This window comes from Salmo salar, chromosome ssa08, assembly GCF_905237065.1.
Source record: "Salmo salar chromosome ssa08, Ssal_v3.1, whole genome shotgun sequence".
NCBI lineage: Eukaryota > Metazoa > Chordata > Actinopteri > Salmoniformes > Salmonidae > Salmo > Salmo salar.
This window is the reverse complement of record NC_059449.1, coordinates 7,166,196-7,179,065: the sequence shown is the minus strand read 5'-3', so window position 1 is coordinate 7,179,065 and position 12,870 is coordinate 7,166,196. Positions and strand designations below refer to the sequence as shown.

Sequence of the window (12,870 nt, the reverse complement as noted above, 5' to 3'; positions counted from 1 at the left end):
TCTCTGACAATTTTATGGGCTTTCCTCTGACACCGCCTAGTATATAGGTCCTGGATTGCAGGAAGCTTGGCCCTAGTGATGTACTACCCTCTGTACCGCTTTACGGTCATATGCTGAGCAGTTGCCATACCAGGCGGTGATGCAACCGGTCAGCATGCTCTCGATGGTGCAGCTGTAGAACTTTTTGAGGATCTGGGGACCCATGCCAAATCTTTTCAGTCTCCTGAGGGGGAAAAGGTTTTGTCGTGCCCTCTTCCTGACTGTCTTGGTGTGTTTGGACCATGATAGATCATTGGTGATGTGGACACCAAGGAACTTGAAACACTCGATCCGCTCCACTACAACCCCGTTGATATTAATGGGGACCTGTTCGACCCGCCTTTTCCTGTAGTCCATGATCAGCTCCTTTGTCTTGGTCACATTGAGGTTGTTGTCCTGGCACCACACTGCCAGTTCTCTGACCTCCTCCATATAGGCTGCTTCTTCAGCCTTCTGAGGTTGAAGAGTCACTGTCGTGACTTCTTCACCATGGTGTCCGTGTGGTTTGACCATTTCAGCTCCTCAGAGTGCTGAGGAACTTGACGTTGTTGACCGTCTCCATGGCAGCTCCGTTGATGAGGAAGGGGGCGTGCCCAGCCTGGTTTTATTTATAGTCCTAGCCCTCTTGTCTAAACTATAAGTCTACTTCTTCGTGGGTTTATTTATGTAACCTTTATTTAACTAGGCAAGAACAAATTCTTATTTAATTTGACGGCTTACACCGGACAAATCCGGACAATTGTGCGCCGCCCTATGCGACTCCAAATCACGTCCGGTTGTGATACAGCCTGGAATCGAACCAGGGTGTCTTTAGTGACGCCTCTAGCACTGAGATGAAGTACCTTAGACCGCTGCGCCCCCAGGAAGCCCAATGGTGAATGGTGAATGGTGAAAGCAGATTCTCAAACATTTCAGCACTGCCTTTGACACATTTTGATGACCATATATTATTTAGGCTCTCTCTGTTATTTATCTATAGTTTGTTGGTCCTTGCTATCCGGGATCTTCGGGGTGTCCTTGCCCCCATTGAAGTTTACATTTAAAATGGGTACGGCTAGGGGTTAAGCATTAGGGTACGGGCGTCCCAAGGATTTTGAATAACACTTTAGTTTGTTGGGGACTACAGACTAGGGGGGGTCGGGGGACTCGTGCTATCCCAGCATGCAATAGTCGGATCTGTACCCAACACGCGCAGCCGCGGAACAGGGTGCGCAGAATACGGAAAGGAAAATTCATCCATCAACATTTTATTTAGCCGGATTATTATTATATGAGAATCAACACAAAAACAAGGTACAGTTGGATCCGAAGAACATTCATTTATCTGTACTGATACGGTGATCTCGGAGGAAACGAACGACGAGGGTTTAGCTAGCTACGGAAAATGTCCCTGGTTTGTGCAAGTAAGTTCAAATGAATGAGTTGAGCTGCCCTTCCGTAACGTTACCGGTAACTGCATAGACCGCAAATATCAAAAAAGGTCTCTAGAACCTTCCCTTATTATTGTCACCCTATGCATGTTTTACATTTCAATTCGCAAGCATCCTTTTTCAAACATTGTATACTGGACCAGCTTGACATCGGTGTTACTAAACTCAGCAGAAAAAGAAACGTCCTCACTGTCAACTGCGTTTATTTTCAGCAAACTTAACATGTGTAAATATTTGTATGAACATAAGATTCAACAACTGCGACAAACTGAACAAGTTCCACAGACGTGATTAACAGAAATGGAATAATGTGTCCCTAAACAAAAGAGGGGGGTCAAAAGTAAGTCAGTATCTGGTGTGGCCACCAGCTGCATTAAGTTCTGCAGTGCATCTCCTCCTCATGGACTGCACCAGATTTGCCAGTTCTTGCTGTGAGATGTTACCCCACTCTTCCACCAAGGCACCTGTAAGTTCCCGGACATTTCTGGGGGGAATGGCGCGAGTCCTCACCCTCCGATCCAACATGTCCCAGACGTGAGATCTGGGCTCTTTGCTGGCCATGGCAGAACACTGACATTCCTGTCTTGCAGGAAATCACGCACAGAACGAGCAGTATGGCTGGTGGCATTGTCATGCTGGAGGGTCATGTCAGGATGAGCCTGCAGGAAGGGTACCACATGAGAGAGGAGGATGTCTTCCCTGTAACACACAGTGTTGAGATTGCCTGCAATGACAACAAGCTCAGTCCAATGATGCTGTGACACACCGCCCCAGACCATGACGGACCCTTCACCTCCAAATCGATCCCGCTCCAGAGTACAGGCCTCGGTGTAACGCTCATTCTTTCGATGATAAACGTGAATCCGACCACCACCCCGGTGAGACAAAACCGTGACTCGTCAGTGAAGAGCACTTTTTGCCAGTCCTGTCTGGTCCAGCGACGGTGGGTTTGTGCCCATAGGTGACGTTGTTGCCGGTGATGTCTGGTGAGGACTTGCCTTACAACAGGCCTACAAGCTCTCAGTCCAGCCTCTCTCAGCCTATTACGGACAGTCTGAGCACGGATGGAGAGATTGTTCGTTCCTGGTGTAACTCGGGCAGCTGTTGTTGCCATCCTGTACCTGTCCCGCAGGTGTGATGTTCGGATGTACTGATCCTGTGCAGGTGTTGTTACACATGGTCTGCCACTGTGAGGACGATCAGCTGTCCGTCCTGTCTCCCTGTAGTGCTGTCTTAGGCGTCTTACAGTACGGACATTGCAATTTATTGCCCTGGCCACATCTGCAGTCCTCATGCCTCCTTGCAGCATGCCTAAGGCACGTTCACGCAGATGAGCAGGGACCCTGGGCATCTTTCTTTTGGTGTTTTTCAGAGTCAGTAGAAAGGCCTCTTTAGTGTCCTAAGTTTTCAGAACTGTGACCTTAATTATCTTTGAAAGACAGGGTCCTGAAAAAGGGATGTTTCTTTTTTTGCTGAGTTTATTTATTTGCAAAGTACACTTAAACTGCAACGTGTTCTTCCATCTTCTGACTATAGTAATGTTTGCCGTATTTCTATTGTAATTTCGGGCATGCTAACTTCCCCCCTCTCGCTCTACCGTCCATCCAGTCTCGAATGAGGTGCCGGAGCACCCCTGCGTGTCGCCGGTGTCCAACCAGGTGTTCGAGCGGCGGCTGATTGAGAAGTACATCGCCGAGAATGGAACCGACCCTATGAATAGGCAGCCTCTTTCAGAGGAACAGCTGATAGACATTAAAGGTGAGGGAGACACGGAGGAGAGTGTGTTCAGATCTGATGCCGAGCTGAAGTTAACACAATAAGGGTTATCCACACCATTTGACTTCCAACTATTCCTGCATGGTGCCCAGCAAAATCTCTAGGCTAGAGTGCATTCTGCCACTTCAACAACAATGATAACCCCACTAGTCAGGAGTCAAAAGATATCAACACATGAAGCTATTTTTGTCTCCCCCTGCCTCAGTCTCTCACCCCATCAGACCCAAAGCTCCCTCATCCACCAGTATCCCAGCCATCCTCAAAGCTCTGCAGGACGAGTGGGTGAGTCCATGTATAGTCTCCTACACTCCCCTTCGCTGTGTCTGAACTGAGACACACACACACTTCTAAAACTCTCGCTTTCTCAGGATGCGGTGATGCTCCACAGTTTCACCTTGAGGCAGCAGTTACAGACGACACGTCAGGAGTTAAGCCACGCCCTCTACCAGCACGACGCCGCCTGCAGGGTCATCGCCCGTCTCACCAAGGAGGTCACTGCCGCCAGAGAGGGTGAGAGACATATACACACACACACACGCATGCTTGTACACTCAACACATATGATTATACATACAGTGGCAAGAAAAGGTATGTGAACCCTTTGGAATTGCCTGGATTTCTGCATAAATTGGTCCTAAAACTTGATCTGATCTTCATCTAAGTCACAACAATAGACAGACACAGTCTGCTTAAACTAATAAACACACAAACAATTATGTTTTCATGTCTTTATTTAACACACCGTGTAAACATTCAGTGTAGGTTGGAAAAAGTATGTGAACCCTTGGATTTAATAACTGGTTGATCCTCCTTTGGCCTCAATAACCTCAACCAAATGTTTTCTGTAGTTGTGGATCAGACCTGCACAGCGGTCAGGAGGAATTTTGGCCCATTCATCTTTACGAAACTGTTTCAGTTCAGCAATATTCTTAGGATGTCTGGTGTGAACTGCTCTCGAGGTCATTCCACAGCATTTTAAATCGGGTTGAGGTCAGGACTCTGACTGGGTCAATCCAGAAGGTGTATTTTCTTCTGTTGAAGCCATTCTGTTGTTGATTTACTTCTGTGTTTTGGGTCGTTGTCCTGTTGCATCACCCAACTTCTGTTAAACTTCAATTGGCGGACAGATAGCCTAACATTCTCTTGCAAAATGTCTTGATAAACTTTGGAATTCATATTTCCGTTGATGATAGCAAGCTGTCCAGGCCCTGAGGCAGCAAAGCAGACCCAAACCATGATGCTCCCTCCACCATACTTTACAGTTGGGATGAAGTTTTGATGTTGGTGTGCTGTGCCTTTTTTTCCCTCCACACATAGTGTTGTGTGTTCCTTCCTTCCTTCCAAACAACTCAACTTTAGTTTCATCAGTCCACAGAATATTTTGCCAGTAGCGCTGTGGAACATCCAGGTGCATTTTTGCAAACTTCAGACGTGCAGCAATGTTTTTTCTGGACAGCATTGTCTTCTTCCGTGGTGTCTTCCCATGAACACCATTCTTGTTGAGTGTTTTACGTATCGTAGACTCGTCAACAGAGATGTTAGTATGTTCCAGAGATTTCTGTAAGTCTTTAGCTGACACTCTAGGATTCTTCTTAACCTCATTGAGCATTCTGCACTGTGCTCTTGCAGTCATCTTTGCAGGACGGTCACTCCTAGGGAGAGTAGCAACAGTGCTGAACTCTCTATATTTATAGACAATTTGTCTTACCTTTGACTGATGAACATCAAAGCTTTTAGAGATACTTTTGTAGACAAGAAAAATACTATTTGTGTGTTTATTAGTTTAAGCACACTGTGTTTGTCTATTGTTGTCACTAAGTTGAAGATCTGATCACCTTTTATGACATTTTATGACATTTATTCAGAAATCCAGGTAATTCCAAACGGTTCACATACTTTTTTTGGCCACTGTACATTCACACACACACAAGCACACACACACACACAAGCACACACACAAGCATACTTGCACACACTCTTTTATGTTCATCTGGAAACAGCTTTGGATGTTAGTGGCCATGGGGCGTCACTTCTCATTTCTCCTTTTCTTTGTTTTACCCTTCTCTCTCCCCGTAGCTCTGGCCACTCTGAAGCCACAGGCGGGATTGGTGGTGGCTCAGGCAGTCGCTTCCCAGCCCTCTGTCACGGTCAGTGATTGGCTCATAGCCTTCAGTCAATATGTTTAATTTGATAGTTAACTGGTTTGATGGTTAACTTCTCATAAACGTTTAATTTGATAGTTAACTGGTTTGATGGTTAACTTCTCATAAACGCATGAGCTCAAAAAGTCTGTTTCTTGATTTGAAGTCCTTCGGTCTAACTGAGACCTGTAAAGTTGTAGTATCTATTTGTTAATATAAAAATAATTTTGGACAGCTGACGCAAACACATTTTCGAATAAGAAATGTACAATTCTCATTTTGTTATTCATTCTGTATTTCATTTCACAGGCTGGAGGTGCAGGAGAGCCCATGGACGTCAGTGAGCAGGTGGGAATGATGCCAGAGATCATACAGAAGGTAAGAGATGACACATGACCTCACGTACATTCACATCCACAGTACAAGAGAAACGATACCACACCGTTATACTAGACTATCATGAGCGTTCATTGCAAATAGTACCATATAAGGCCGTGGGGTATAAAACCTTGAAATAACCAATCAACCATGCTGTCACACTACACAGCACAGAGTGACCTATACTAAGATGTCCGCCTCTCTCCACAGCTGCAAGACAAGGCCACTGTCCTGACCACGGAGAGAAAGAAGGTACCTATTCAAACACCGAAGAAGTCCTTTTCAAACAACTTCCCTGTTATTCATAGAAGAACCAACCTAATGTCCAACCAGTTGTCAGCTGAGTATAAGCTATGGGCTTGTGTCTCAAATGGCACCCTACTCCCTACATAGGGCACTACTTTTGAACAGGGGCCATAGGGTGACATTTGGGACATAGCCACACTGGGAGACAATTTTTGTCCAAACCTCACCTCTACCATCTCTCTCTTCCCACAGAGAGGAAAGACGGTTCCAGAAGAGCTGGTCCGAACGGAGGACCTCAGCAAGTACAGACAAGTGGCTACCCATGCTGTGAGTGTGTGTGTGTGTGTGTGTGTGTGTGTGTGTGTGTGTGTGTGTGTGTGTGTGTGTGTGTGTGTGTGTGTGTGTGTGTGTGTGTGTGTGTGTGTGTGTGTGTGTGTGTGTGTGTGTGTTACCTCTAGCTATGGCTGGTATTGGAACACTTATTCTTCAAACCATGGGCAAGGTCAGAAAAGTTCCTTCCTGTTTCAGATCATTTTTCTTCCGTTTCATGCCCACTGAACACAACCCTAAATGCTGTCTTTCTTTCTTTCTTTCTTTCTTTCTTTCTTTCTTTCTTTCTTTCTTTCTTTCTTTCTTTCTTTCTTTCTTTCTTTCAGGGTCTCCACAGTGCCAGTGTGCCTGGGATCCTGTCTCTGGACCTGTGTCCCTCCGACACCAACAAAGTGCTCACTGGTGAGACATACACACATATACACACACACGGTCTACTGCCCATTGTAGATATACACACACATTGTTTCTGTGTGAATACCATCAAAATTCCTCCCTTGAGGAAACAAAAAATACTATGGCTGTGTCCCAACAGTTACTCTACATGTCCTGTATGGTGCACTACTCTTGACCAGAAGGGTGACGTTTGGGACGAAGAACCCTGGCCAGACCCAGATACAATCCCTAACCTCTCTCTCTGTCTCCCTCTACAGGCGGGGCTGATAAGAACGTGGTGGTGTTTGATAAGAAGGAGGAGCAGATCATCGCCACCCTGAAAGGACACACCAAGAAGGTCACCTCTGTCATCTACCACCCCTCTCAGGTGAGACACACACACACACACTTCCTTTCCTTTACTCTCCATTTACATAGTCAGCAGCAATGTCTTGCACTGGAATTACTCTCTAACTCTAATATGCCTTACCTCAACAATTTCTCTCTCTGCGCACTCTCCTCCTCTCGCTCTCTCCCTCCAGTCGGTAGTGTTCTCGGCCTCTCCAGACAGCACTATCCGTGTGTGGTCCGTTACCGGGGGCAACTGTGTCCAGGTGGTGCGGGCTCACGAGGCGAGCGTCACTGGGCTCTCCCTCCACGCCACCGGAGACTACCTGCTCAGCTCCTCCGAGGATCAGGTAAAACACACACACGCATACACACACAGACACACACGCAACACATGTACACACACAACAACACACACGTGGATTTGGATGTCGAGAACGGTATTGTTATGTAAAGACCTGTTATTATGATTTTTCTCGCAATCTGCTGTCTCCCCCTCTTTCTCTAATGTCTATCTCTTCCCTTCTCTCTCTCTCCATCAGTACTGGGCCTTCTCTGACATCCAAACAGGTCGTGTTCTCACCAAAGTCACTGATGAGGCTACAGGATGTGGTGAGGGTTTCCATCTCTCTCCCACTCAAATATTTTTAATTGAGGAGATAAGACTGTGTTGAAAAGACATGAAAGATAGGAGTAAGTAAGCCTTATCCAAGCCAGAACGGCCCATAGGGCAGGAGTATCTGTCCTGTTTCTGTAGTGTGAGGCAGCTTGATGTATCAGTCCACCCCCTCCTCCCCCAGACAGGACACTAGTCTACCACAGGGCAGTAGCGGGAGGGTGAGTGAAAGGGCAGTGGGCTGGATTTGAACCCATGGCGACTGTGGCATTTCTAATCGCTGGACCACACCGTTGGACCTCTCTCTCTCTGTCTTCCCAGACGTTTTATTGACCACATGTTGCTCGGGACAAGATTTTGTTGGCCACATGTTGCTCGGGACAAGACGTTTTGTTGGCCACATGTTGCTAGGGACAAGACGTTTTATTGGCCACGTGTTGCTAGGGACAAGACGTTTTGTTGGCCACATGTTGCTCGGGACAAGACGTTTTGTTGGCCACATGTTGCTAGGGACAAGACGTTTTGTTGGCCACATGTTGCTAGGGACAAGACGTTTTATTGGCCACATGTTGCTAGGGACAAGACGTTTTATTGACCACATGTTGCTAGGCACCAGCTTCCTCTCATTGTCTGTCAGTATCCAAAAGTACAACTTGCTAAATGTGGGGTCAGAATTTGTTCATAACTGACTTGCCTAGTTAAATAAAGGTTAAATAAAAACATATCAGGCCCCTTAAATGCCAGGGTGTCTTTCCTATGTAAATAGATACAAATAAACAATAACATTTAACCTCCCCCCCTGTGAATTGACTGACCTAGTACCTAACTGTGTAGTAATATTTCTAACCAACCCGTCCCCTGTACTCTCTGAAAACACACTGATACATTGCAAATGCATGTTCTTTACACATCCTGTCCTGTGCCCCTCCAGCTCTGACCTGTGCTCAGTTCCACCCTGACGGTCTGATCTTCGGGACGGGGACGGCCGACTCTCAGATCAAGATCTGGGACCTGAAGGAGCGCACCAACGTGGCCAACTTCCCTGGCCACATCGGCCCCGTCACCTCCATCGCCTTCTCTGAGAACGGATACTACCTGGCTACAGGTGAGATTGCTGTTTGTGTGTGTGAGAGAAGTGTGTGAGAGAGAAGACTAGCTTGTGTGTGTGTCAGTCTCTGTTACTCTCTGTCTGAGTGACTGTGTGAAAAGTTGTCTTTGTTCCTGTGTGTTACACACTGGCGATTTTAGCATATACATTTTGGTGGGGCAAACTCCCCCACATTTTTTGGGATGCATGCCAGCAAAGCCACTACACAACGCAACACTAAAGAATACATGAATTGCACTATAACGGTGACAAACGGTGCCCACAAACTGTTACGGCCTACATAAAGCTGTCCCAACAGCAGCCCCAACACCTTACCACTGCTACACCTGGCTATCAGCGGAGCCTTGTATGGCAGCCAAACAGTTCATTCAACCTCATTTACTGCCTTTAAAAAAAACATGGCTGATATGGATGACTTGCTTAAACAAGTGTGGTTTCTAATGTAAATTGAGATGTACAAACTATGGCACAAGGGGAGGACGAGCGGATAAGAGGCAATCCGTAATTTCGATTAAGACAATGAGTGAGCTAGGACGTACGTAGTCAAGATAACTATTTGTTCAGCACTTTTGAAATGTACAGCGACAGAATTCAGAAGATGCTACGTTCTTACAGTATTCTCCTTGTACACAAAGTCAGAACCTTAGGATAAATAAAGGGGGCATATAAGCAGACAATGAAAGCTCTTACAATATTCGATTACATTTCTCTAAAACAAGCTAGGGGGGGGACAACAAGGTTGAATCATGACGTCAGTGATCTTCAGGTCAGAGTTCTAGAAAGAGGCCTGAGTTCCCGACCTGGAATTCCAAGTTGGATGATTTTTCAAAACATATTTTCCCCAGTCGGAGCTCATTTTTTCCCAGAGTTCCCAGGTGTCTTGAACTCACTGAAGTCTAAGATTTTCCAGTTTCCTGTATTGACAGCATAGCCAATGTATTCAACCTTTTCTGGCTCATGGCATGTGAACGTTTATACTTTCAAGAGACCTTAAACCCAGACTTGGACTACACACCCACTCCACTGAATAGCAGGCTATGCAACGCTTGCAGTTAGCCACTGATTCCTTCCAAACCACTCATTGTTGAATTTGTGATTTCCAAGTTGTTGTATAATGTTTATGGCCCATGGGCACCAATACCTTTATTTATAATTCATCTTCATATGACAAGGATTGAAAAGGATTTGCCAGTAGATTGTCGACTTGATTCACGATAATGACTGCTTGTCTAACTTGCTAACTACGATTTCGAAAGTATGATGTTGACATGATCAGTCCAATCAAAACTACGGTAGATATAACTTGATTTGACGTCATTTTATGGCCAATGACCTTGAGCCTTCTTGGATGGGCACTTCTAATGTAAATCTATAGCAGCACCCAAGAGGCTTGAATTTTCGAGCTCTCCCTGTAGATTTTGCATGAGGTAGTGTCCCCATGAGTGACAGAACAGTGAGCCAATTACGGTGCAACTGTAGAACATTACCAACCCCTACGCTCTGTATTTTCCACTGGCTGCCCCACCACCACAGAAAGCACTGAGCTAGGCTGAAACACCTGCATTTTGGAGCTGCTTTACTCAAGACAACAAAAAAAGAGACCATGTTTGTAAGCTGCTTTATTATCTATTTTTATTTTTTATCCCACCTTGTACTGCAACTGCACATGAAGAGCTGAGTTGAAATATTCATTTTTAGAAGCGCTGCACACTGGCATAAAAGTTGGTATAATTTACGAAAGTCTACCTAAGTGAGACTTTGTCCTTGTTTCTTGGCTATTTACATTGTTTTATTCACAAGCTAGGTTGTTTTTTAATGTTTGAGTTTCATCTGCTAGGAAAGAGAAGACAATGTGTCTACTATTCAGACTCAATCTCACTGGCAGATTTGCGTTACCATGGTAACCTCCCCCTTAAAGGGGCAGGTGAACATTTATGTGTCATCTGATATTTTGGTTAAGAGACCAGGATCACAAAAAAATGAAATTAAACAATATACCACAACTTCTTACTAGTTATACATTTTATTGTTTTAGAAACATTAAAGTACGCTCATCTGTTTTTTTGTGTGTGTGTTTTGGTGTAATTATTGCAAACCAAAATATTTTGGCTGGTTAAAAAAATCTGAGTACATTTTTGGCCCTGCTCACCTCACCACCTCTCCTGTCTCCAGGTGCCCAGGACAGCTCAGTGAAGCTCTGGGATCTGAGGAAGCTGAAAAACTTCAAAACCATCACCCTGGACAACAACTATGAAGTAAGAAGAGCAGAAAATAATTTGTGCACATCTGAAATGACCCCTATCCCCTACACTACTTTTGACCAGAGCCTAGTGCACTATCTAAGAAATCCGCTGCTGTTTGAGAGAGCCATTGTAGACTGGACATTCAGAAGCTAGTCGTGCTACAATCTGCCCTGTCCCACATCTGTGCTCTTGCATTCTTTCATTTCTGTCACTGGCATGACCATTCCATAAGGAGTTTGCAAGAGAGCAGAAACCGACTTGTACCCAGGCTAGCAACGTTCTGCCCTGTATGAATACTGTAATCTCCTTGCACTGAACTTCCCTGTCAATGTAGGTAAAGGATATGTGAGTCTCTTTCCTCTCCCTCAGGTGAAGTCCCTGGTGTTTGACCAGAGTGGGACGTACCTGGCTGTGGGTGGCACTGACATCAGGGTCTACATCTGTAAGCAGTGGTCCGAGGTCCTCAACTTCACAGGTAAGAGAATGCACAGTGTGTGTGTTATACTGCTGTACTGCTGAGTTAGCTTGGGAACAGTGGTCTAGAGGTGGGTCTTCAAAGTGCCTGGATGGATGATGATGATAATAGCAAATGTGTGTATATACAGTATCTTATGAAATATTTAAAAAGTGTATCTGAAGTTTACTATTCCGTTTATCAGCACCTCCCCAACTTTATTGGGTGTGCGTCAACTCATCCTTTTGAGTTGATTTCAAGTCTAACATTTTTGCCTGTTATTGTTTTGTTTTTCTTTACCCAGAACACACTGGGGTGGTGACTGGCGTGGCGTTCGGGGAGCACGCCCAGTTCCTCACCTCCACCGGAATGGACAGGAGCCTCAAGTTCTACAGCCTGTAAGAACAGGGATCAAAGATCATATGGGCAGAGTTGATGGATGGCTCTGATTGGCTGGCCTCTCTGAGGTCACACTGATGTATGCATGGGAAGAGACTTTGGCTGTGTCCCAAATGGCACCCTAGGGAATAGGATGCCATCTGGGGGACACACAGACCCTGCAGCAGTTGATCAGAAGGGAAATGCAGCCTGATTGGATAATAATCTGAGGCTAGAATGTTAGAAGGGATTTTTAACTGATATGCTCCGTTTCTTCATGGAGCATATCAGTTTGGATTCCAGGCTACTGCATTGCACCCAAAATATGTCATGCAACAATCCTACTGTATATGACCCATACTAGACTAAGAGCCATGGAGCGTGTCCCAAATGGCACCCTATTCCCTGTATAGGGCTGCACTACTTTTGACAGGAGCCCCGGTCAAAGGTTGTACACGATAAAGGGAATAGGGTGCCATTTGGGACGCACACAGTGACTGAATCACACCGGGACCCCCCCCCCACACACACAAGAGAGCACACACAGAGGTAACTTCAGAGTGAACATTATTGTTGTAGAGATATAATATATATATTTGAAGCTCAGTGCCACCTTTATTTTTATTCATATATTTACAGTATCAGTATGTGGTATTAGTCTTTACAGCTTGTGAATGTCATGTTGATTTCATGCCTTTTATTCTCCTCATCCTTTTTTTTTTACTATCCATTGTTTCTTGTACAAAGTGAATGATTTCGGTTAGTTGGTAAGTGATGCCATTGATTTGAGGAAATTCGAATATTTGTATTTTATTAAACCCTCTGCTCCATTTCACTCTGTTTATTTTTTATTACTATTATCATATTGTCCCTCCTTTCTCTCTTTCTTCGTGAAATGCCTGTCTTATGCATTATGCTTTTGCTAGGTGAAGACTGTTTTTGGATCATCAATCAATAAACATCACAAAAGTCTAATCCGCTCTCATCGTGTGTGTGTGTGGTCTATTA

General features: G+C 45.1%; 1 protein-coding gene across 1 annotated transcript; it reads left to right on the top strand.

Moving 5' to 3' along the window:
• The first annotated feature begins 1,202 nt into the window (after positions 1 to 1,202).
• Positions 1,203 to 12,837, top strand: LOC106609896 (pre-mRNA-processing factor 19). The gene is made up of 16 exons (XM_014208941.2): positions 1,203 to 1,442; positions 3,078 to 3,227; positions 3,451 to 3,527; positions 3,614 to 3,755; positions 5,322 to 5,392; positions 5,696 to 5,764; positions 5,975 to 6,016; positions 6,263 to 6,337; positions 6,667 to 6,742; positions 6,994 to 7,103; positions 7,258 to 7,413; positions 7,606 to 7,675; positions 8,611 to 8,784; positions 10,960 to 11,042; positions 11,400 to 11,505; positions 11,789 to 12,837. The coding sequence occupies exons 1-16, from the start codon at positions 1,424 to 1,426 to the stop codon at positions 11,884 to 11,886; spliced, it is 1,518 nt and encodes a 505-aa protein (XP_014064416.1). The 5' UTR covers positions 1,203 to 1,423; the 3' UTR covers positions 11,887 to 12,837.
• The last annotated feature ends 33 nt before the right edge of the window (positions 12,838 to 12,870 follow it).

What these genes read in the sequence shown, in the direction of transcription:
- LOC106609896 (XM_014208941.2), top strand. An exon ending in CTTCCCAGCCCTCTGTCACG is followed by an intron (nt 5,393 to 5,695) that starts GTCAGTGATTGG and finishes TTCATTTCACAG; the next exon opens with GCTGGAGGTGCAGGAGAGCC. An exon ending in CGAGGTCCTCAACTTCACAG is followed by an intron (nt 11,506 to 11,788) that starts GTAAGAGAATGC and finishes TTCTTTACCCAG; the next exon opens with AACACACTGGGGTGGTGACT.